At 42.3% G+C, this 26,128-nt stretch overlaps 1 protein-coding gene across 2 annotated transcripts; it reads right to left on the reverse strand.

The window, feature by feature from the left end:
• Positions 1-1,206: 1,206 nt before the first annotated feature.
• nucks1a (nuclear casein kinase and cyclin-dependent kinase substrate 1a) lies at positions 1,207-25,150 on the reverse strand. 2 transcript variants are annotated; one of them, XM_075460144.1, is made up of 8 exons: positions 24,834-25,150; positions 12,664-12,713; positions 9,697-9,787; positions 8,656-8,702; positions 7,640-7,792; positions 4,350-4,499; positions 4,017-4,169; positions 1,207-3,784 (listed from the first exon to the last, which is right to left on the reverse strand). In XM_075460144.1, exons 1-8 carry the CDS (start codon positions 24,848-24,850, stop codon positions 3,528-3,530), a joined length of 918 nt encoding a protein of 305 aa, XP_075316259.1. In that variant the 5' UTR covers positions 24,851-25,150; the 3' UTR covers positions 1,207-3,527. The 2 variants fall into 2 exon arrangements, with proteins under 2 accessions (XP_075316259.1, XP_075316258.1); XM_075460143.1 differs by having other exon boundaries at positions 9,676-9,787.
• Between the last annotated feature and the right edge of the window lie 978 nt (positions 25,151-26,128).

The following is a 26,128-nucleotide window of genomic DNA, read 5'->3' on the forward strand; positions in this document are numbered from 1 at the left end:
TGCTGACATTATTCTGTTTGACTTAAATTATGCATTAACTGAAGGTTAATTTGACTCTGTATATAACAAGGTCAATGGGAAGTGTAACCAGCGGCTGACTTGCTACTTTTGGATGCCATAGTGCGTCAGGCTCTTAGAAGAGAGCGTGTGTTCCGAGACCATGTAGATATCCTTGCGGAGACAGACGAATGGCTGACATCGCGATTTAGAGGACTGTGCTGCTGCAAATATGCAGCTTGCTAGAGCCACAACTCCAGAGAGAAACACGCCAATCAAGTCCAATTCCACCACATGCCCAGGTCTGGAATTGACTGCTCACAAAAGATTTTCCACATAGCCCCATTTTAAAGAAAAAAATCCATTTAAGGCCTCTGGGAATTGAGTCAGCTCCTGACAAAAAGGAAATATGTAGCACAAATGAGCTTTGTGGATCTGGTTAAGATGTTGTTTCTTTGGATAGTAGTTTTGACTGACATTGTGGATGTAGCAACTAGCTGTGTTAGCTGACAATAATTTGAAGCCATTATCACCAAAGAAAACAGCTTGAAGCACAGAGGAGCCTCATGATAAGGAAAGCTTTTCTAAAATACTGGACATAATCGTCACTGTCCACTAAAACCTTTAGTACTCGGCCTCTGAATAAACTACAACTATGAAATAAAAAGCATTTCAGAAGTTATCCCTTCAATTTTTATTGGAAATTACTAAATTTGCCCTTGTGTTCTTTATTATAAAAAAAAAGTTGTTTGGAAAAAGACAAGCTTGATGCGATGTTGATGTACATTCAAAGGTAAGATAGTGAAGCACAAATGAAATTTTACAATTCGTTTGGAAATTGTTTTGACATTTGATATACTCTCTTCCATTTTGCATAAAATTTGGGATTACAATACACGATCTATGAAGTCATTGCTTTGTTTTTTTTTTACATTTTACACTGTTCCAAATTTTTCGGGGGTTTTACCACGTTTTCATAAATCCCCCCCCCCCCCCAACTCTACTTTGTGTTGCCAAGATGTTGTGTAACATATTACATAAAACGTTACTGGTCAGGATCAGCAGTGTCTCCAGACTGATTGGTGCCTCTGAATGTTGAACATTGAGCACTGCTGTTCATTACCCACCAAAACATCTGGCACAGTAACCCCCCCACACCCCCCAAGTTAGCACTCATACAGAGCTCAATGTCACAAAACAACTAGTTAATCTGTATAAAAAGTAGGTTGCCTTTATTAGAAGCTGGGAAACCAAAACATTATCAACATCATCGTTCATTTTTTTTTCCTTTAGACCACATTATTACCATTGCCAGCATAATCATCATTATCGCTTCGCACTTTTTCCAAAACATGCAAAAAGATTGAAGAGTTCAGCGTTCCTTTTTCACACGACTGACAAAGGCTTCTCCAGTTGGTCTCTGTAGAAATCACAACTTGGCTTACATTAACATTGCCAGTACAACTGAGAGTAGATTTAAAAAATGAAATGAAATAAAAACAGACACAGTACAACAGAAGAAACTGTAGTATGGATGAAAGTGGAGGAGATCATAGCCTCGTGCCATGTTCCCCCTGTGGGATGTTGAAGAGGGGCCTCACACAAGCCCTCAGTGTTGTGAAATACAAGACAATATCTGGTCCTACAGCAAACGGCTCTCAGTGTTAGGTTGGTAGAAACTTTTTGCTTGTTTATGTTGTTAAACATATCCAATAGTCTTAAAACGACTGTACGGATTTGGTGCCAATTCAGAACCTGAAAGTAGAAAAACACACTAACCCGCTGGCGAGGACAGGCAGAAAACAATCGCATGTGCTTCTGAACCGAGAAGTCAGCTCGCGCGTCCCGTTCACACCCAGGACACATCTCTTGGGACGATTCGATATGATAACGCACTCCCAAAATTGCAATAGCAACTTCGTTTTCTTCTTCTTTTTTTTTTTTTTGCTTTGACATCAAACACTACTTATCGCAAAAAAAGGATAATCTCACAAGTGCTGTACCTGATCTCCGAGTCACGAGTTTTGAGATTGCTTATGGCTTTGGGTCGTTCGCTGATCGTACAAATTGTTGACTTGTTTTAAGCCTAATTTGCTGTTTGAAGCAAAGACCTAAAACGTGAGGACTTGTTACATTCTCAGGCCTCCAGTGATGATATCAGAGCCACGACTGAAACTCAACTCAATGAAAATTAAGGCATTAACAGACAAATGAACGCCACTTGCATACCGAGCTGCCCGCTTTTAGTCTACTTTGAGCCTCAGTACTGCAGAATTTAGAATGGATCCACTTAGGAAATACTAATGTGGGTAACAAAAAGTCTCCTACAAACAAACATGGATACCAACAGTAACCATTAAGCTGATGGGAGTGGAAGGAGGGGCGGGTGGGGCAGAAGAAAACGTGAATAACGGGAATAAGTAGGGAGGGGATGGCTGCTCCAACCATCAAGCAGAACAGATTGGATAGGGTCGACTTTGTTTCTTTAAAATCAAGATACATTTTATTTCTTTTTCTTAAAAAACAAACATTACAAAAAAAAAATCTGAATAGAGAATTAGAACAATGAACCAACAGGAGAAAAAACAAAACCAAAAAAAACATTCATTCATTTTTTTAACTCTCAAAACAACAAAAACAAAACAAAACTGGGGGAAAAAAAACCAACAACAAAAACATCTCTTCTTGCATTTCGGAGAAACGGAAAGGATTTAGAGGTGCCTGGCACAAGGGCTTGGATGTGGGGAGGCCACAGCCATGCAGGGAGGTGTGTGTGTGTGTGTGTGTGTGTGTGTGTGAGAGAGCTGTGACCGGAGGGGACGCTTCACATAGCGTGGCTGCATCATGTCAAGAACAGAAAAGCATTTCATAAAGGCAGCCGATTGGCAGGAGAAGAAAAAAATACAGGAAGTAACTCAACAGGCGTATAAATCTAAGCATTTCTAAACACACATTAAGAAATTAAAAAAAAAAAGTCTCACACACACACTGTTTTGAAAGGTGTGAAGGTCTGGCAGGTAGCTAACACTCGACACCGCTGACTGGTCTACAGAGCCGCAGCCTGCTGTCAGGGCGGCCATGTTGTCTAACGGAGTCTTTCAAAGAAAAAACGGAAAAGAGACAGCGCTTTAAAAAGAAAGTTTAAAACTAACACCCAATGCTGGCCTGCTAAAAGCACGAAGCAGCAAAGAGGGCGGAGGCTGAGCCATGCGCACAACGAGGTGTATGAAATGCAGCGCTTTGCTCACGGATACTGAACAACATGCTCAGTGATCAGAGGGGTGAAACGCTCACACGGGACGGATGCTCACAAGCTGTCGAACTGTTCTACAGAGAGGAGGGCGAGGCTGCTGCTCTGAGGGAGAAACATTCAAACCGTTGGGCCAGGCCGTCGGGAGGGAGAAAACAAAACAAAGAAAACAAAAAACACTCTAAATGCAGAGCAAAAAAAAACAGACAAAAACAAAACAAAACACAAAGAAGAGACAGAGAGAGAGATGTTGAGGATGGGCTTCAAATGGTACCATCTTCTAGTCTTCTCCAGAGGGTGCCTCCTCTTCTGAGCCATCCTCCTCCTCTTCATCTTCCTCCTCCTCCTCCTCTCCTCCAGTGGCCTCCTTCTTTGTCTTGGGGGGAGGAGAAGTCTCCTTCTTCTCTTCCTCTTCCTCCTCCTCCTCCTCCAGGGGACTCTCAGGATCCTCCTCTTCCTCCTCTTTGGGCGAGCTCTTCTCTACGGTCTTGGTGCTGGGGCGCCCCTTCCCCTTTCCTTTCATCGGGCTGGGGGTCACTGCAGGGAAAGAAAGAACTCAGTCAGCCTGGGTACTTTGTGCAGTTTTCTGTACAAGTTACAGAAAGATGGGAGCCTAAACTGGACCCGATAGAGAAGTGATGTGGCTGTCAAATGGACCTCGGAACCGCTACACGGATCCTCTTAATAAATCACGAATCGACTTTGAATTCTGCGTTTCTGCTGGATCTCCAATACGAAGGCAGCTCCAGGATCAGACGTTTTCCCTCACCTGTGGCCTTTAGCCGGGGTTTGGGGCTTTTCTTCTCTTTCTTGTCAGGCCGTCCCCGTCGAATCACTTTCTTGCTTCTCTTCTTGGAGCGACCGTAGTCGCTGTCATCATCATCCTCCACCATGAAGTCTTCATCGCTGCCGGATTCGTCAGCTGCACGTGAAGATGGAGCGCAGAAGAATGAGGCACAGAACACACGAGCTGCTCTAACATTAGCTCATTAATGTCCTGGTTCGTTCAAAAAAAACACCCCATCAGACACTTTTTTGCTTTTGCTTTTGCCACAGATGTAATATTGGGTGAAGGCTTGTGCCTCTGCTGTGTTGTACATACGGTCCATGTAGGATTCCTCCGGGTCTTCCTGCTCCTCGTCCTCGCTCCCTCCGTCTCCCAGCAGAATCTCTCTCTGTTTGGACACGGCCTTGGAGGCCGCCTGGCGCACTGTGCGCTTTCGACTCACTTCCCTCTCGTCATCACTGTCGTCTATAAAAAAACAACAACAAAAAAAAAAAACATTGTACGGTTACACAATGAGTCAGAGTGGCAGGTGGAGAAGAACCAGACAAGAGTAAAAACAGTAAAGAACCTGGAAAGAGGTATGAATACATTTTTTTTCTTAGGGCTGGGCGAGTTAACTCATTATCGTGTTAACTCGTTAATTATTTAACGCCAATAAATATTTTATCGCACATTAACGCAGGTTTGATTTATTAATAAAAAAAATAATAATAATTTTAAATTAAAAAAAAAAAAAAAAACAAGCGTTTTTTCAGGCTTTTGTGCCTTTAATGGATAAGAAAGTTCAGAGACAGGAAGCAGGTGGCAGAGAGAGGGGGAACAACATGCAGCACAGGGCAGTCTGATACGGGACTTGAAACGGGGCCAGCTGCAGCGAGGACTATAGCCTCTGTACATGGGGCGCCTGCTCAACTCACTATGCCACAGACCACCCCTGTTTTATTATTTATTTTATTATTGTAAAAGTCTGTTGCTCACAGGCTTTTATTTTGTAAAAGTCTGCTGCTGTCTGCTGCGGAACCGGAAAAGAAAGTAATCGGTGGATCCACCAAACATGGAGAAGGGTACGGAACTTTTACTCGGCCGTTTTCATTTTAAAGTTGTTCCAGACGGCGGAGTCGACAGAACCAAAGTCATCTGTAAACACTGCCAAGTTGAATTGTCTTCTCAGCGTAGTAGTTCCAGTCTAAAATATCACTTAAAGGCAAAACACACAACTGATAGCAGCAAGTCATTCAAGGAAACAGACAGTGGAGCGAGGCTTCTACATAAAAACTACAGAAAGATGCTGATGTTAAAAGTGTGTTTGCACAACAAATGTTATGGCACTTTCATTCATATGGCAGCACATTTAAAATAAAGCTAAATGCTAAAAGCTATGCACTACGTTTGGATTCATTTTTGGATTTTGCGTACAAATGCGATTAATCAGGGAAATCATGTGATTAATTAGATTAAAAATTTTAAATCGTTGCCCAGCCCTACTTTTTTTTTAATTCATGCAGAAATTCTTCCCATCAACTACTCAAATACTGGTTAACTGTGTGTTAAATGCTATCAACTCCTCTAAATACAACTTAACAACAGGAAGTCACAGAAGAAATAAAGCTCCGAGAGTCCAAGATGGAAAACATCCTGATGATTATTGGTCCTCAAAGAAACATTTGATTAGTCCAATCATCATGTGTCACTCTCCAGTTCCCCCCCCCACTTTTAACTCCGAGGCTTCGACGAGGTAGTTGTGGTGGCTTCACGCCACACAGCGGCTCAGCAGCAGGGGGCCACACACTCCAAGACTTTTAAACCGCATGTGATGAAAACGTGCGAGAGGTAAAGTCAAAGAGCAAAGTGCAGCGTGTTAACGGAAAAAAAAAAAAAAACATCACGAAAGGCACAGGTGTTTTGTCCAAGTTTGGCCAAACTCCTGCTCAGTTTCTCGAGTCCAAAGAGACTCTCAGTCCAGGAGGGACCCTTAAAGGTTGCGTTTCTGGGACGCCACGTCGTGAGCTCTCGTGTCAGGATTGCTCCGATGTCAAAGATCCTCGCTGGAATTTCAGGTTCTGTGTATGCTAAGCATTCTGAAAACTAAACTAAATACTTTATGCAGGTCAAAAATGTGCAAATGGAAGATGAATCTGGATTCCTTTTTTAGGTTGTTTTCACCATACTGTTGTTAATGTAAAGTTATTTTTAGCATCCTAATGTGTGTGTGTCAAAGTATAGATTGACGGTTTAAATGGCTGGTGGGCAGCCAGCTAACGGCCAGATATCTAACAAGTCTGACCGGGTCTACCTGTCAGAATTTGAGCTGCTAAGTGTGTGTCGGATGGAACTGATTGTGGGAATTTCTCACCTGCCTTGGGACTAGAATGCAAATTAGGAATTTTGCAATCATCCATCTTTTTTAAAATTCCCCTAATGTTCATCAACTTGCAGTATCCAAATTAAATAAACATAGCAAAGTCAGCGCTTGTCCAACTGAGGACTCTTTCCTAACCTAAAATCACAGAATAAATTTTAAAAGCCTGCTGATGGTTTTCAAATCCCAGAACGGTTTAGGCCCAAAATACATCTGTGATCTGTTCAGAGAATATAAAGCCAGCAGAGCTCTTAGATCCAAGGACTCAGGTCGGCTGGTCCAGTCCAGAGTCCAGACTAAACATGGAGAAGCAGCATTTAGCTGTTATGCTGCAAACAAGTGGAACAAACTGCCAGTGGAGATTAAACTTTCACCAAATGGAGACATTTTTAAATCCAGGTTAAAGACATTTCTGTTCTCATGTGTCTATGCATGAAATCTGCACGATATCTTTTAATTTATCTGGACTGTTGCTTGTTTTTAAATTGTTTCTCTTTATATTTTTTTATGTATTTTTAATGCTTCTTCCACTCTCTGCTGCAAAGCTTTTATTTTATGTGAAGCACTTTGAATTGTTTTGCACATGAAATGTGCTATACAAATAAATTTGATTTGATGATTTGATAACCTTTCAGGGTCCCATCCTACCAAAAAAACGCAACCACGACTGCTTAAAGTCGAGTATGCTTGACTTTTGATGATTTTCTTACGAACACCCGGCACTTTCTTAGCCTCGGTCTCTGCTATGTATCTGTTATGTTGTTTGTTGCTTTCCTCTTCAACTCCTCCATCAGGGGAGTGAAGGCAGGCCACGTTCTGCTGTGGATGACCACACTTTGCTCACTGAGAGCACACACACATATTGTAACAGGAAAGGTTAATTATTCATTCCAACTTGGCTGAGGCATTTCAGTGATTTAATTCAGCTACAGAAATAAATATTTGACCCTAAACTGCCCATCCACTTGCCAAAAAAAGCTTAAAATGAAAGCTTTTCATTCCTCGTAGGAAAAAGGCCGACAGGGATGGAAACATATTTAATGAGGATATTAAAAAACACGAAATAGATTACAAATGCAGGTGACAGCGTATGATTAATCTTGTAGATGCACCGTAAAGATGAAGGGTCCCACATCAGTGAGGAAAATATATACAGCCTATCAGATGATAAAGGAAAAGGTGACACACTATAAACCTCCACACCGGTGGATCATTTCAAGGTGTTAAAGTAAGAAAGTGGAGTTACCTGCAGCCCTTTTCCTCTTTGGGCCCCTCTTGGTGGGCTTCTCTACCTTGGCTTTCTTTGCCTTTTTCCCTCTTTCTTCTTCGTAGTCGCTTCCTCCGTCTTCATCTTCCTCCTCTCCAAAGTCGTTGTCTTCTTCGTCGCTGCCGAAGTCGTCTGCGGCGGGACACAGAGAAGCAGTCAGTGAGCCGACCGTTTGGTGTCATGCACTGTGTTCCAAACCGCATACTTCTCCTCCTTCACTGATCACTTTATATTGTTATATTTTATATTTTTAAACAGTTTTTTAAATTCTTAGATTGTTTTTAAAGTGTTTATTATTGTATAAACATTTTTATTGCTTTATTATTTCTGCTACTGGATGCTTGAATTTCCTTCGGGATCAATAAAGTATCTATCTATCTATCTATCTATCTATCTATCTACTACTCCTACTGACTTTTTTGCTGGATGCATACTAGGTTCTCTGAAATGTTACTACTCATACTCAAACTACCCAAGATGCAACGTAACGTGACGTCGCCGATCGTCATTTCCTGTCAAAACGGCAGTTTCAAGCTAGCTACAACGAGGGTAGGTTCACTTCCTGTTTTCAAAACAAAAGCACCAATTGTATCGTAATGGCTTTCCCTATGATAAAAGGCAACGGGTATTTTATTTTGTGAAAATAAACGGAAGTGCGTTAGCTCACTGCGGCTAGCTTTAGTAGCGCCGAATTTGTGGGAACAAAATTGTAAACAGCCGGTATTTTGTCAGGTTTTCAACACGTTGGGGATCTAAACGACTACTTTCTCGCCTGAAAATGTTTCAAATGTTGCTAAAGTTTACAGAGTTTAGAGCTTAAGCGAAATCAGCTTCAGGCCGGCTGATTTCGGCTCGGGCAGGAGCGAAATGCTTTGTGGGTAAACGCTCTGCATACTGTCTGATCGATCAGTACGCAGTATGTAGTATGCGGTTTCGAACACAGCCAGTTTCATCGTGTCGGGAGTAAACGTCCTAGAAATACCAGGCCGACTTACCTGCTGAATCATTTTTGGGTTTGGAGACCTTTTCATCAGAGTCCTCGCTGCAAATGAAAAAAAAAAAAAGACAAAGAATTGGCTTTGGTAACTAAAGGAGTTCATCAACAACCCCCCGCCTCCGACACAAAACTATCAGATGACTCTCCTCTCTGAACCGTGGATTTGTTAAACTACCAATTTCCTCTTTGCTCTCCCCATTCATGCCATTATCCCCAAACCCGGCTGCACCTCCCCACTAGTATCCCGTCATCTCGGTGCTACCGTTGGCTTCCAGAAGCTGCTCTTGAACCCTCAGGCTTATTCTATTCCTCTCTGCAAGTGTTGAAGTGCTTAAATCGTAGATATTACATGATTGAATGCGACTGTGTTGTGCATTCAGACTGATAACATCATGGAGAAGATCCGCTACTCAATCCATAATTCATACAGAAAGTTTTTGAATGTGTGGGGGACCTTTCCTCGAACACTTTCGGGGTCTTTCTTCACAATAAGCTCTCATTTTCACAATCCTGTCTACTCTCACATGCCGTGTAAATCTTATTCACCTCGATAACTGATTACAGATAAATTCTTTATTCTCAATTTATCCCTGCTCACCCCATTCCTTCCAGCTAAGATGTGTTAATCAGCTACAGTGTGCTAGTGTCCTGATTTAATCAAATGTATATATGCATATATATATATATATATATATATATATATATATATATATGTGTGTGTATATATTCTTTACCCTTGTGTATTTATGTGTACAAGAATGTATGAATGTGACTATGTATGTATATATGATTTCATTATATGGGGAATAAGGGCTCGACAGGGTGGAAGGGGTTTTGAGTTCATATTGTGCTTCCACTGTTAATATCATATACAAATGAACAGATGTATTATGTTTAAAACAAAAAACAGTTAAAAAAAAAAAAAAGATGAAAGAAAAAAAACTGATAACATCATAATAATAGTAAAAGAAACACTGATAAGAACACAGAAAAGAAGGCCGACTTTTATCGGTCTCACCGACTTCCACTCAGTGCCGACCTGTCATCCTGTGAGTTCTTTGAGCGCTTGTGCTTGGGCTCCCGGGGGGCTGCGCGCACCTTCTTCGGCTCGTCATCCCCGTACTCCTCATCTACAGAGAGCGAGGAAGGACAAGAGGTCAGAACATGCTCTTGTTCATGATGATGCAAACTGTTTTCTTTCTAACTGGTCAAAGAGAGCAAATGAGGCTCTTTGATGATCACTACGTGTTGGTATCAACACCACCTGGATCTGAGCGTTTCCACAGTAGCCAGGAGTGAGCACATGGCACCGCTACAGAACACCGGTAGAACATTTCAGCGCATGTGTGAAAAAGGTTCAAGTTTTACGTCTTTGCTTTGGACGGATGACTTCGCAGGACTCGTCTGAATCACCGCTCTGCTGCCACGCCAGAGACGGGCATCAGGACTTCACCAGTGTTCTGAAGTGTTCTGGTAAATTCGATGTCTGCAAACCATTTGTCTCTTAATTAACACCTAGACAATAATTGTTTTAAACTACTCTTTAATGATCAATGGGACCAGATCCCGCATCCTCTCCAAAGTGTGAGACTTTCCCCGGGGGAGGGGGTGGTGGTAAGGTGACGGGTGAAGAATACACATCTGAAAGAACAAAGCCCCTTCCCTGTGTATAAATGGTTTGCACCCCTTTGGCTGCGGCTACACGAAAACGTTTTTCACTGTAAACGATACTTTTTCTTATCGTTTCGCTGTCGCGGCCACACGGAGCCGGCGTTCCCACTACCCCAAAACGATAGTTTTTGAAAACGGGTTCCAGAGTGGGAGAGTTTGAAAACGGCCTCGTTTCGTTTCCATTGTTACAGCTAAAACGTTTTTGCGTCAGTCACACGTTGACGCTGTGAGCCAATTTTAACACCTCTCTATTGTCTCACAGCGTGGCGTGACACAGCGGCGTGTGTACTGCATCGTTTCATCGTTTTCGTCTGGACCAGCAGCGCGTTTCCGTGTGGTCGCAAGAATTTTCGTACCCGTTTTCAAAAAAAACCTTGTTTCGTTTTCGTGTAGCCGTAGCCTTTGTCCGGGGTCTTTTTTCACCATTACCACTGAATGGTGAAGACTGACCTTTCTCATAAGAGGTATTAGGAAGCAAGGGAAGTTTTTCCACCATAGTTGTCTGGGAACATTTCAGGGAAGTGATCAGGAGTCGGTAGAACTCTGACTCTGACTCTTCTGCAAGCACATCCCCGGGAGGAAAATCCTGCAATCAGTTCTCCCGCTGCACAGAGGGTGCTGTTGCAACCTCCCGTTGCAGTTCTAAGAACGGTCCTCCTCGAATTCCGTTCTGATAACTCTCCTTCCCCAGGGGAACTGTTTCAGTTTGCATTCACACATGAGTCGGGACCTGATAGAGACTGATGCGACGCAACCGTCTGCGACAGCGACGTGTTACTTTAGCGCCACATTCAACAACAAAACAGAACAAAACAAAACCCGGTAAAAGTAAGGAGAGAAGAAAAAAACACCACCAAGAAGCTAACATGGAGAGCGGGGAGGCCACCGTGTTCATGGTCTGCATGATGGTGATATTAATCATGGACGATCACATGGGGCGTCTAACATGGAGGCTGGAAGAGCTCACAGAGAGAGTCAGGAGACGAAGGATGGAGCGCAGGCCATACTTCTTGGTTTCATGAAGGAAGGAGAGCAGAGTGCCGCAGACAAAGGAGACTACGTGGAGGTTTAACTTATTAAACACGCGCAGGTTGTGTCCGTGTCGTATGAGGAAACATTTCAGCCTGACAACATGACAAGGGGCGGAGCTACCGACCACCAAACACCTCCGTCAGATGTGTTGCTATGGAAACCAGAACAGACCCCGCTGAGGAGAAGGAGCTGAAATGGTTCCAGGAACTGAGGGCCGTGGTCCCGAGTTCCTGTATGTGCGAATGCGGGAGAAAACGGCCCCGTTCCTGAAAAGGTTACAGGAACTGCCAAAGGTTCCTACAGTGGGAATGCGGCTGTTGATGAGCTCGATGGCCTCCATGTTGCAGTTCTTCAACAAACTGACAGTAAAATATATTTAGTACGGTATGAGGTCAGCCGTGATGCCAAAACAGCCAAACAATGCACAGCCCCGTGTGGACGGCAGGTCGATGTGTGGCTCCTGTCAGCACCAACTACATCTCCCCGTCTTCTAATGTGTCAACAATGACAGATTTCATCTAAAATAAAAAAAAACTAGAAAAGATTAATGATGGAAAGTATTCAAAGAACGGAAACCTGCTTCCAGCGCGTTTAGAATGTCAACCCGCTTGCTTACATGACATAACATGATGGTGCAAGAAAAAACCAGATGGTTAGCTGAGTCAGTAAAAGGACCCCGACTGTTAACCGTGACTGAAGAGTTGGTGTTGTTTGGCGGAATGTGGAAACTCTTATCTGGAGTTTTTTCACTCTGAAAGAAAAACATGACAGATTCACCAACCTTCAGTTTAACAGTAAAATATACGTATCCCCTTTGGAAAAATGTTATCCATTGAACGTGAAGATGGAGAATTCATATTGGGAACAAGACGGGATCATCAAAATCATCTGGGTTCATCTTTAAATGACTTTTAATGTCCGCGCAGACTGGACCAAATCCAACTGCTGTTCAGATCTTTCTGTCTGGACCAAAGAAACTGGCAGATCACTCAGCCGCTGGTTATGTTGCAGAGATTATTCTTTAAGGTGGATGTGAACATTGCTTGTCCTGCTTACAGTCACATTTCCACCACCGTCGCTGAATGATTTCAGGTTTTTTGGTTTAAAAAAAGAAATCAAAGGTTTGAAACCACTAAAATGAAGCGATCCTTCAGCTAAATGTTGGACTACTGTGTGATTTTTGACTGAGGTTGAATTATTTGACTTTACCAGCTGCTCAGTTATCCATCTATGTAATATGAAAACTACATTAAATAAATAGATATGGTGACAACTGTTTCCACATATATTGAAACTTGCTTACCTGCGTCGTCAGACTCGTTGAATTGTGAATAGTTCACCACTTTCCTGTTCCTGTGAACACACACACAAACACACAGTGTCAGATTTCAGAGTCACAGTCCTCATCTAATATCAAACAATGCAAAATAGAGAGGAGGGGGCTGGCTACTATAAGTGGATACGTGTCATGTCCGATGATTGAACAGGAAGCAACAGGTCAGCTGTGTATGAATGTCTGTACTTCTATGACTGAGAAGCCACAAACAGCCTCTAACCGGGGGGGGGGGGGGCACTGAACCGGACACTGGACTGTCTTCTACAGTTACCCCGCTTCATTTGGCCAGGTGGATGGGTAAAGCCTCGGGTGACAGACAACTACATTTCAGATAACACACATTCAGAAAGTGGTGCAGCGGGGCTGACTTAGAGAGGACTGCTGCAAGCTAAAAATCCAGAAACTTCCTCCCCCAAGATACATTTATGCAAAGTGTACATTAAAATACAGTTATTTATGAACAAATAACAAAAACATTTAAAAATAATAGTTCAAACCATCACAAAAAAACAAAAAAAGTCTGAATTAGAGGAGTTCTAAAAGAGATTTGGAAGCGAAAAGGCAACTTATTGCTTATATCTGTACAAACATCTGACTGGAGTGGAGACCACAGCATATATATATATATATATATATATATATATATATATATATATATATATATATATATATAAAAAAACATGGGAGCGCGTCAGTGTCCAAGCTGCGGCAGACTCTGAACCGGCAGGACGGCCTGTGTCAGGCTGATGTTGCCAGTCTGAGCCGCCTTGTTTGGGGAGTTTGTGCAGCAGGAAAAGGGATACGACCATATATTGATGACCTTCTCATTTCTACTGATAGTTCTTAATATTTCATAAAATCAGATGGCACACTATAAGTGTGACTGTAGCTATGGCTGCCAAGATTAGAATGATCCTAACTAACAGAAATGTTTTCAGCCCTTTTCACAATTTCTTTATGTCTGTTGGAAATAACCAATCTGTCATTTCCTTCCCGTTCCTCTTCTCATACAGACACCTCTCACCACTGCGCTCAGTAAAACTGATAAAATGTTGACTTTTTACATTTGTGTTACTACAGGAAAAGGAAATAAACAACAAAAGGTACCACAGTAATAGTAAATATTACTAGAAAATACCAAGATAAAAAAAGATGCATATATGTACTACATGTACAAATATGTGTGTGTATTCAGTACTATGCAAGCATTGTGTGTCCCTAGTAGTGAGTGCACATTCATATTCACAGTTGGTGAAATGTTGTTAAAGATATTCTGCATTTACTTCACGAGATTCATTTTTTTATACTTTGATCAAAATACCTACATCAGTCGTTAATGCTAAACAACCACCTGTCTGCCTATTCCGCGCACCAAGCATGATGATCATGGCAGATGATGCAGGAGAGTGTATTGCTGCCACCATGACAAAACTCTACAATTGTCTCTGCAGTTAACATAACTACTCGGAAGCCTGACGTCCCAGTCGCTCACAGCAGTGAACATCACGCCTCAGTTAAACCCAACTCGCCACTTGTTGAATAAGGAGTGTCTGCGGAATGGAAGTTTCTCCATCAGTGGGACTACTTCAGTCGCAAGATTGACTAGGATAGATCCATTTCTAATAGGGAAAGAAGACCGTGAAGAACGAGTGATTTTTCTACCATAAATAGTCTTTGCAAATTTACAAAGAAAAGAAAGTCATTCTGGATTTTTACTGTCACAAATCTACATTTAAACTGCACTGTAAAATTTCCCCCACAAACGTATTTTACCTGATGGGGATGGAACATGTTAGCATCTCCAGCGAGTTAGCTGCAGCACAACATGGCAGCAATGCTGCAATTCCAGAGGCAACAGGTCCAGGTGAGAAACCTAGACATCCCTCTCTCCAGCTCCTCCAGGAGGATCCCGAGGCGTTCCCAGGCCAGAAGGGAAATATAATCCCTCCAGCGAGTCATGCGTCTGCCCCGGGGCCTCCACCCAGTAGGCATCCAAACCAGATGCCCAAACAACCTCAGCTAACTCCTTTCAACGTGAAGAAGCAGCGACTCTACTCCGAGCGCCCTCCGAATGGCCGAGCTCCTCGCTCTATCTCTAAAGCCTCTATCTAGCATGGTTGCTGCGTCTTCTAGCGGGAGCGGTGTTGATGACGTCACAATTTCGTGCCGGCTACATACGGTGGCGCGAGTCGATGCGCCAGTAGTTGCAATTTTCTCCGTCATAGAGGTGTCGCTGCTACGTGAAGGTTACCGCTACTCTACAACCACGCAAGTCGAGAAGAAAACAATGCCGCTGTCAAGAGCAGGAACACTGTCATCAATGATGCTGCTGCAGTATCTGGAAGACGAAATGCTTCGTGTGTTTCTGTGTTTCATGAAGTTCGTGAGCCAAGACAATTCAGTCATTAGAGGTGAAGGTCTGAAGCCCACGGCATCACCACTTGGAGTCTCTGCCCTCTTCTTTGCCTTCACGTATCTGTCCCGTAGCTTCTTCCACACATTCTTACAGAACTCTCCTTCTTTCCCCAAAGTTCTGCCAATCTCTGTGCACCAGTTTTGGGAGTTTAAGTGCTCCCTGTGCTGTTTCACTGGAGTCGTACAGCTGCCTGTACAAACGCACCTCCTGACTGAACCGAAGTTAACTCATTTCAGCCGCTTGTATCTGCGATCTCATTCTTTCGGTCACCAAGCATATAGCTAATATACGGTATTAGCAGTACAGTATATAAACAGCATGACCAAAACTATTTCTAAGCCACTGTAGTCATATTTACATGTCGTCAATAATATACACACAGTACTTACATTCAATTCCCCAAAATGATCAAATCAGACAACACAGCAGCATCAAGTTATGAGAGGAAACTATGACACAGTAACATGCTCCAGTGAAATACCAAAACTACTGCAATCAATGTCATTACATCACGACTAATCCCGCTAGATTAGTTTAGATTAGTTTATTGCAAGGGTTATATTTGTATTTTTGTTTTCTTTTTGCTGGACAACTAGCAGCCCTGTAACCAGAACAAAGAGGGAATTGTCTTAATTTTATTGCCTGAAACATTACAACTCAGTTGGTTATTATCATTTAGCTTTTATTCCATTGATAATTCAGAACACGTGATTTCATATATCATAAGAAAACAATTTCAAAGTCATTTTGGTTTTTTTATGCTGTTCCCACTGCAGTTTAGTTCTGTGGTTTAAAACAGTGATATGATGCGCATGTTGGCCAACAATAAATCAGCTGCTGTCAAATCACAACACCCTCCCATCTCTAAATGTAACACTTATCAAAGAAAGTTTAAAATTGTACATCAGTAAATATGTCACATTATGAATCAAAGGCTCCCAATACACCATGTTGCCCCCAAGAAATCCTGCCACGGAGCATCTTTAGCAGAGATTTAAAAATCCAGAGTCGGTGGAGCTTCTCCTCTGCTTAATTCAAGAGAGAACGGTTAAAAACCGAGCTTCAACGTGTGACATGAAGCTGAGGCAGCAGTGCAAGCGCATGGGCCCAGTGCCCCTTTCATTTTTCTGATGTTTGTTTTCATATCAGCAGTCGCATTCGGGAACCCTGCCCAATCACCATTTTCAGCTGAATGCAACTCGTCACTCTGTTTATGTTCGTTCATGCACTTGTACCTCAGATCTTTTACGGCTTCTGTTTGGCTGCAGCTCAGTGGACCACTGACAGCATGATATTTTTCTAGACTTCTCACAAGCAACTGAACTACTGACGTCTGTACATGAACTGCTGAAACACCACATGTGCTACTTTAAACCGTGCATGTGTGGCAGAATATTTCTGTGGTGAGTTTATGACTCACCACAGCAATAACTGGTCGCCATGACAGTATCGTCTATCTGCTCAAGAGAATCTCTACAATCCACATAGGTACGGTTGATTTTCATTTAACCCTTAAAAATGAACTACTTTGAGGAGCATTTCCTGCTTAAATAAGTGTCAGACTCACAAATCATTTAAGTTTGGGCTCTAGTGATTTATATAAATTCCCCATCCAGAGTCGAGCTTTTCACCGTGTGCTGCTGCCAATGAGCTCAACCTTTTTCGGAGGATGTTACTCTGTTACGGACATTAACAACAGCTTGTCTAACAAATACAGAATTTAGGATTTATCAGTTGTCACTCTTCTGCCATACTGGTTTTTACTTATGCTCAGTTTCACATATTGGTTGCACCTCATTGTTAACAGAGAGGCTCGGTGCTGCATCAGTGTGTTTTTACGCACATCAAGCCACCGTCACAGAATAAGTTGTGTTGGAATCTGCATTTGTCTTCACCGTTTGAGTCACCATATATAATGAAAGCTCTGCTTAGGACAAGGGTGTTTCAATATAAATAAATCCAGAAAGCATTTTAATCCGATACAGTCCAGGAAGTATTAAATGTGTGTGTGTGTCACAGCTCGTCAAGCAAATGCTTCGTTAGCATATTAGCAACATCATTCAGTGGATTTACATGATGAGATAATTCGATTATAGCTATAGTTGGGTTATGCTCCTTATTTGAGCAAGGGTAATTATCCTTGGATATATGGCGGTGAATGAATCAAATCATAGGCACAAAGCGTGTCATACTCCGGTACGATAGGTGGCGCTGTACCCATTTCAACTATTGCTAATAGAGCCACTTCCTGTTGACCGCTTCCCCACCAACAACAACAACAAACTCAGGCGTTGGAGAAAGATGGAGAACGCAGAGCCAGATGAAGCTACGTCCCTCTACATTTGGTCTGTGATGAGCTGCTTGTTGCACAAACTCGATGCCCAACGGAGCATTCTCCATCGCGTTGTTTGTTTCTTTCTGACGGCGACAACAACAGGAATATCGTCTCCTTTGACTTCCGGGTCACGACCCCGGGAAAAATCTTGAGCATGCACAGAACGCAAAGTCTGATTCACCACGTGCTTCACCGTCTAGAAGGCCTCAACCTCCTTTTGAGGAAATATAACATTTTCATTCGACGTTAGCTATGCAGCAACAGTTGGCTTATGGTCCTGGTGCATTCTGCCACTCGCTGAACAGACTGCAGTCAGAAGGAGTCGGCCTCCACATCTAAGTCTATATTTCATTGGTAATGCAGCGGTGCACGGTCGCCCCGTCTGTGCTTGAAGCTGAGAGGCGCTGTGCCAGGAAGAGATAGTCTTAAACTTTAAAGGATAGACTTTAAAGTTCTGATGCTGCTCTATAAAGCTCTGAATGGTCCAGGACCAGAATACATCAGTGACCTCCTGACCCAGTATGAACCTTCCAGACCCCTCAGCTCATCTGGATCCGGTCTTTTATCAGTTCCCAGAGTCAGAACCAGACATGGAGGAGCTGCGTTCAGCTTCTACGCTCCACATGTCTGGAACAAACTCCCAGAAAGCCTCAGATCAGCTGAAACACTCAGTGTGTTTAAGTCCAGGCTGAAGACACACCTATTTTCAGCTGCATCTGAATAAAGCTCAAAACTTAATCACATTTTAATTACTGATTTTATCTATCGTTCTTATTTCTTTCTTTTTTGTTTAAAATTTAAATCATGCTTTTTATTTCTGTTTTAATGTCTTTGTAAAGCACTTTGCATCACCTTGTAGTTGAATTGTGCTGTACAAATAAACTTGCCTTGCCTTGCCTAAACACAAAAGTAATTAAGGTTTGTTTGAATGGTTGTTACATTTTTCCTTCGGCTTTTTTGCACTAACATGCAGCAAGTGTTCCTATCGTGACGATGTTGATGCTTTGTTTACGCGCCCTAGCACACAGTGTTGTGTAGCAACACCGACGTTATAAAAGCCGGGACTTTGGTGATGTTTAACAAGGCACATGTTTGAAAAAAAGCCGGAAAAAACAGGACCGGTTCCAGGTTGGAGGTGGTTCCAAATTATGGATGTTATTTGTTATTTGCTATTTACGCTTCGGCACGCACTCCGCCCACCCCTGAGGGTCCCCTTTGTACAGTGGGAACGCAAGCTGACCCCAAAGAGACCCGACCTGTACCGTTCTGAACCGGCCCGTACCGGACTGCATAGTGGGAACGAGGCTAAGCAGAACAGCAAGAAGCAAAGGGGGAGTAAAAAAATTCAAGTCTTGAATGTGTACAGACTACTGTAAGTTAATAGCATTTATGTGAAAAGTTAAAACAAAGATCTCACAATGTCTTCCTTCCAATATATCAGAATTCTTGTTGGCACCAAACCTCGAGTACTCCACAGAGACCCAATGATCCACTTTTTTAGATTATTACTAGATTCAGACACGTAAATTTGGATATCTATCGATACCAACACATTCTGATAAATTCTGGGTAAATTCTGGGTAAATTCACGCGGCGTAAATTTGTGCGACTGCAGATTTTATTTTATTCGATTGATTTGCACACATTCATTCAAATATATATAAAAAAATACACAATAAAACACAACAAATTAAAAACAAAAAATGGAATATGTGCTGGAGATGTCAGAAACCCTTGTGGGCTTATGAGGAAACCTCATCTTGTCATTAAAACCCAATGATAACAATTGTAATAGAAAATATTTACAGGTTAAAACTTCATGAAAAATATGAATGGATCATATACAGTGAGTACTTATGCCTTTTTTAGAAACTTGAAAAGGTTTTCCTTGATAACAAAGGGTGTGGGAAGTACACAATGAGTTCAGGAACACATCAGAAGTGGTTTGGTGTTGATATCTTTAAAAACAAGAGAGCTATTACAAAATAAAAGTCTAAAATGGAATTAACTATGCACACTGAGTAAATGTTCTACCTAAAATGATTTTTCTGGAAACTAAAAGGCTGTGAAAGCTTTATAGTGAGTTCACAAACCCATTAGAAGTGGTTTGGTCTGCATTGGTTGAATATCCAGTGAGAACAAAAAAAGGCGTTGCACTTTTGCGACGGTCCCTAAGCGCTCCGGCTGCCGTAGTTCACTTAGAAGTATATTCGGCGCGGTTACTCTGATCTTTCAGGCTTACTTTGGTGCGTTGATAAAGCCTGTGGTATGTTAGTCTTAGTTTTCTGTAAATATTAATACCATCCTGAGGCTAATTGGTGCAGTTTTCGTGACGCTATTACACTTACAAAGCTGGAAAATAGGCGAATGTCAAATATAAAACCAACTTCACCCCGCTCCGCCTAGTCGGGAGGATGAAACACCTGGAAACTTGAACAGAACTTAAACAGAAACTATTGAGCTTACTATTTTTTTTAATGCAACATACCGGACAACATACAAGTGAACTCGTCATTGCTCAAATTTCACATTATTTCTCAGAATATAAATAGGTCAAAAAAATGTTTGTCAACGAAATCACGATGATTACAGCTGACCTTTATGCACGCGCACCCACTGATCTATAGCGTGTGTCAATCGCCCCGACAGCGACTAATAACACATAAACCTTTTTGCCACTAAACTTCAAAACTCTGACATTGCACACTTTAGGACATGTTTAATTACTAATTCACCTGTTGTATAGTAATATTGGTTGGTTTTCGAGGAAATCGCTGTGTTTCAAACGATTGGGATTCGGAAACTATGGCGGCCAAAAGGAAACTATGGCGGGCCGCCATAGTTTCCTCAATGTATGGGAAACACTGACACGGTTTAAATCGATTTTTTTCTTCCCTTTTTAAAAGCATATTTGTTGTGATGGAGTAAAAAATACCCCCTCTTTTCACGTGAGAAATAGGGTGGGGCAACTTCGGCAAAATGTTTTTCTAAAGTCGGGCTTTTCCCCCGTAAATGGACACCATATCTGTAACGATATGCAACGCGACCACGTTAGTGACTGCCTTCCATTGAGCCCCTTTCTTATCATACAGGGTACACTTTGAAAACAATTCTCCTCATGTGGGCTGACAAAACTGATGACACTGCCCTTTTTTTTTTTTAAATGGGAACAAGCCCTTCCTTGCAAACTGCCATTTTGTTTTTGTTTTTTTGCGAGTCTCTGTGGGACTCTGAAATACAGAAGCCCAAAGAGAGCATCGGCGGTGCATATTGAAGAAAAATAAATAAAAAAAATTCTCGTAATGCTCATAAACGGCAAACTAAAATGGATTGATAAAACCGATTAATTGCCCAGCCCTATTATTACTATTGTCGTTGGAATTGTGGAAGGTTACACGCGGCTGGAAACATCCCAGCACTCTCGTCTCAGAGATGCTTTGTCCTCTGCGCCACAAAGTGAAAAGAAACTCCGGTCGGCTAAATTTGGAGCACACTCCGTATTCTGATCAGGACAGTAACGCAAACTGCAGTGACGTTTCTTCTGTGTGCCTGAAGAAGAGAGGAACGGAGAGAGACTGCCACAGAAACTTTTGCCGTCTTCAGAAGAATTGCTCGGCGTTTTGTTGGGTGGGTGAGCGGTGGTATTGGACGGCTGCAAGTGTCGGGTTAAGACTATTGGCAGCAACAGTATCTTGGATGGCTCAGATAGGCATCAGGGACAGAGAGATCTTGATCGGGACACCCCCAGTGTGTCCTAAAATGTTGTGTGTGTGATATAGAGAGAGGGTCTGAATCTTTGTCCCCTTTGTACAGTGGGAACGCAAAGCTGACCCCAAAGCGACCCGACCCGTACCGTACTGCATAGTGGGAACGAGGCTTAAAAGAAAGTAACTATTTTGTACTGCACTCTCTGTTTGGCACAACATTTGTGGGGAATACGAGCTTGCTAACTTCATTAAACATGAGAAATAAAGGAGTGTCCAAAGAGAACATCCAGTCAACTGTAACACGTCTGCCTGCAACATTTGTAAATCAGGCCTGTACTGATCGGTCTGCGTAAGGCACTGAAATGACATCCTGCCACAGTATGAAGGAAGAACTTCACTAAAGGGAGCAGCTTGTAAATCAAACAGTAACGAAATACGGTTCTTTTTTTTTTTAGGGATTGGCAATATTGGGGGTTTAATTTGGTTTTAATTAAATGTTTTTTTTCTTCCTCTCAATATTCTACGTCACTGGTTTTTTTTCATTCAAAGTCAGCATGTGCATACACAAACACGGGGACTCTGCTGTTATGTGGACATGGAAGCACTTATATTCGTGCTTTGATGCCAGAATATGTGCCGATCTTCTCCATGTTGTCATGGCAACAGGAGACGCCAGCGAGACCTCGTCTATGGATCCTCGTTTCTTTTTTATTGAATATATTGCTTACATTTAACATTTAATCACCCAAATTCTGCCGTGAATATTTGGCTGTAGGTTTAAAAAGAACACAACACGTGTATGTATCATTAGTAAAAAACTTGAGACCGTGGAATCCAGATCTTTATGGGGATCAGGACAAGGATCGGTGACTTCAGTCCAATATCCAACGAGGCAAATCAAGCATCAGATTACATACACATTTAATGATATCAGATTAAAGAGAGTTTGTATTAGGCGTTACAAATAAATAGTAAATGAAAGAGAGTGGTACATATGTGTGAAGTCCCCTTGACCTGCCTTCTTCGGGTGCTTTTTTAACACGGGCCATACACCAGACACCCATCGCCAAAGCAGACCACATAACTTTGTAAGCACGCATGTATCAGATCTCACTAGTTTATCTTGCACGGTTGTGGTGCCACAAAACCTGCTCATTAACAGATAAACAAAGTACTTAAATCTACCTATGAGCAGCTTTCAGGGGTCTCCAGGACCACCTCTGCCACAGGCACAGGGACCCATGAGCACAATTTAAATTGACCAAAACAAGGCACATCCCACTTTTCATTAAAACAGAAATTAAGAGGCAATAATACACACCGGTAAAACCTTATTTAGAGTCTGTGGGAAAACATCAGGCATCAGGGACAGAGAGATCTTGATCGGGACACCCCCCAGTGTGTGCCTAAAATGTTGCGTGTGCGATATAGACAGAGGGTCCGAATCTTTGCGCTTAACGTCGTCATTTAATATATTTAACACCTTTTAAAGGTAGGGTAGGAGATCCTGGATTTTGAGTCCAGCGAAGCTGCATTTTGAAAATACACAGGTCAAAAGGCCCAACCTCTTTCATCAGACTTCCCCCCCGAAGCCACGCCTCTAGAGTACATGAACGCGCAATGCTAGTTCACGAGCACGAAGGTGCACGAGCGCTGTTCTGACAGCAAGCATCGATCGTTGCCGTATTTAGTATTTAGTATATGCTAACTATACGTTTAATAATGCTAGGTGCTAGCCAAGCTGGCTCTAGTTTAGCTTCCTGCCAAGCTTCTGGACGGGTAATTCGTTCACGGAGCAGGGTACGCGCACGGGGGAAGGAGGGGGAGGGAGGAGCAGATTGCAGTTTGATAGACGCATCAGAATCCAATCATCGTTAACGGTCCGTTCAGTATGATTGGATAGTGTTTTTCCTAGATTGTACGTTCTAGAGGCCACTAAAACTTTTCATTTTTGTGTCAAAACTTTTAATTAATTGGCTGCAATGGGGGTGTGAAGAGTATTTCAAGCAATATGTAAAAAAATGCTCCAGAAAAAGATCCCCTACCCCGCCTTTAATGCTGCAAACTGTGACCACGCTATTAGTTTGGCTACAGCAGCTACTCCTTTATGGATAGTGAACTCTAAAACTTGATTCAAAATGTTCCAACAGCCTGTAAATGTGTTACAAGTTGATGTCTCGCTTTTTCTGTTTCCAACCCTAAAATATCTGCAACAGAAGGATATACTTCATCTTGCACGGCTGTGGTGCCACAAAACCTGCCCATCAACAGATAAACAAAGTACTTAAATCTACCTATGAGCAGCTTTCAGGGGTCTCCAGGACCACCTCTGCCACAGGCACAGGGACCCATGAGCACAATTTAAATTGACCAAAACAAGGCACATCCCACTTTTCATTAAAACAGAAAATTAAGAGGCAATAATACACACCGGTAAAACCTTACTTAGAGTCTGTGGGAAAAACAAATGGACTCCAAAAATTCAAGTACGTTACGGGCTAAACGGAAGCTCGGAGGAGACAGAGACTTTTCCACTGCTGGGCCGAAACTTTGGAACGACCTCCCATTTTATATCAGACACTGCCCATTTTTAAAACTCATCTTAAAACCCATTTTTATTCCCTGGCTTTTAACCCAGCATGAGACTCTGTTTCTGTTATTATTTTAATATTGTTGTTGTTTATACATTGTTCTTGTGTTTTATGCCTTGTTTTATTTTGTGTTGTACAGCACTTTGTTTCAGCCAAGGCTGTGTTAAAAGGCTATATAAATAAAGTTGATGATGATTTTAATTAGGATTAAAAGAGCCCAGAACCGCCTCATGCGCTATCATCACAGTGGGAATCTCGCAGTGGAGAGGCGGGTGGAGGAGGAGGAGGAGGAGGGGGTGTGGTGACTTTTGTAGTTCTCCGCCTTTCCTCTGACATCAGCCAAGCCGTGTTCATTTACAGCCAGCGCCGACCATGTACCCGCTTTTTTTTTTTTTTTTTTTGCCTCCACAAACCACGACATTTTGACTCTTACACGGTTTTCCATTGTTCTACAACGCACAAAACGAGGCGTAAATACGCGATAATGGCGACAACACCGACATGCCCAGTCTGCGCGGTAACAAGATCAAAAACCCGAGGCCAACCACCTCCTCCGGTGAATTTCTTTTCCTTTTTTTTTTTTTTCTTGTGGGGGTATTAGCAGCATTTTGGAACCTCCCCTGGATGAATGGGTAGCCATATTCTCATTCTCAGTCAGAGAAGGGGGGAAAACGTTTTTCTGACCCGATTAAAGTGAGCTTAGTGGCTAGTGAAATCACACCCGACTAATATTTTTCCGCTTGGCCTATGTTAGCAGGCAACAATGCACATCGTGGATTAATTTAAAAGCATGACACACACAACACACGACACCGCGGCGGGCTGCGCGTTATCTCCACAAGACATGGCCGAACGGTCCACACCGCCTGGGATCCATGTTAGAAAGAGAGGGTGCACACACGCGAGCAGGGACACACTTCACGACACATTCCCATTGTTTTTCTCGTGAAATAAACACATCCGCGGCTCATAAAAAAAAAAAAAAAAAAAACCAACATGGTGGGGGAGTGTGCGAGTTATCTGCGTTACCAGACAGCACCCAGTGTCGTTATTTAAACTTGCAGACAGGACAGATTTAGCACACCTACCTCACTGGTCTTGACATTTTGCAGGAATACTGTAGAGGTTAAGGGTATGAGAAAAAAGGGGGGAGAAGAAAAAGCACAGGAGGAGGGGGGGAAAAAGAAATAGATTCCCGCTCTGCAACACCAAGGGAAGCGAGGTTGACGCACGAGTCCGCCGTCCAAGCTCAGCGCGTGAAAAAAAAAAGGTACGGCAGCGTCTTGTCCACCAAATACAAATATTCTTATTTATTTTTACCCTCAGCTACTCAAAATGGTGAATAAAACAAACTGAAACTGCAGCTCGTGTGCAACCAAACGCCGCGGCCTTGAGGGGTGGGTCCTCGCCGACAAGTCCCGCCCCCTGCGGGTCGTGAGAGGACCGGGTACGGCTCTCCGCTGCTCCCATTGGCTAATTCGAACGCAAGAGTTCCTTCTCATTGGACGACGTAGGTGCTCCTTATGGCATTTTTTGCAAGTAATTCTCCGCCTCCGTCAGCAGGCTCGGTTGAAACTGCACTGTTGAGAAAACAAAAAGAGGCCCTCAGGTTGGATTTTAAACATGCATTTTCAGCGCGTGGGTCCCTGAAGAGCAGAAGTAACATTGCAATTATAGGTTTTACAACGTGCACGGGTATCGTGTGTATATGATGATAGCATATAATATGTTTTAGCAGGCACCATTGACTGTGCTCATACTGAGACTGGCCTTTCTTCTGTCTCACCTGGCAGACTGCTGCAGCAGGAGATGTAGGAAGCAGATGCATCTTCATTACAGGTTTTTATTAAGGCCTATAAATCAAATCAAATCAAATATATTTATATAGCACATTTAATGTACAAACAGTTCAAAGTGCTTTACATAAAATAAAAGCATTTGCAGCAGGGAGTGGAAGAAGCATTAAAATACATAAAAGAATATAAAGAGAAACAAATAAAATCATTTAAATTAATTTAAAAACAAGCAACAGTCCAGATAAATGAAAAGATATCGTGCAGATTTCATGCATAGACACATGAGAACAGAAATGTTTTTAACCTGGATTTAAAAATGTCTCCATCTGGTGAAAGTTGAATCTCCACTGGCAGTTTGTTCCACTTGTTTGCAGCATAACAGCTAAATGCTGCAAACAAATGCTTAAACTGTGTATAAGATTACACAGTTTAAGAATTTGTCATTTTAACGCAAGACTTCTTACAGATTGACTTTTTTTGTTGTTGTATAGTCTCAGATATTAATGAGAATAGGTAACTTAATCCAAGTCTGTTACATTTCCTCTAATGTTTATGCAAAACGGATCTCAAGCAAATTTCATAATAAA

Source organism: Odontesthes bonariensis, chromosome 3 (genome assembly GCF_027942865.1).
Source record: "Odontesthes bonariensis isolate fOdoBon6 chromosome 3, fOdoBon6.hap1, whole genome shotgun sequence".
NCBI classification, from domain to species: Eukaryota; Metazoa; Chordata; class Actinopteri; order Atheriniformes; family Atherinopsidae; genus Odontesthes; species Odontesthes bonariensis.

Excerpts from the sequence above, each read along its gene's own strand:
- nucks1a (XM_075460143.1), bottom strand. Across the intron at positions 4,500-7,639 it reads AAAGAGGAAAAGGGCTGCAG|ACGACAGTGATGACGAGAGG; the intron begins GTAACTCCACTT and ends GTTTTTTTATAG. Across the intron at positions 3,785-4,016 it reads ACCCCGGCTAAAGGCCACAG|TGACCCCCAGCCCGATGAAA; the intron begins GTGAGGGAAAAC and ends CTTTCCCTGCAG.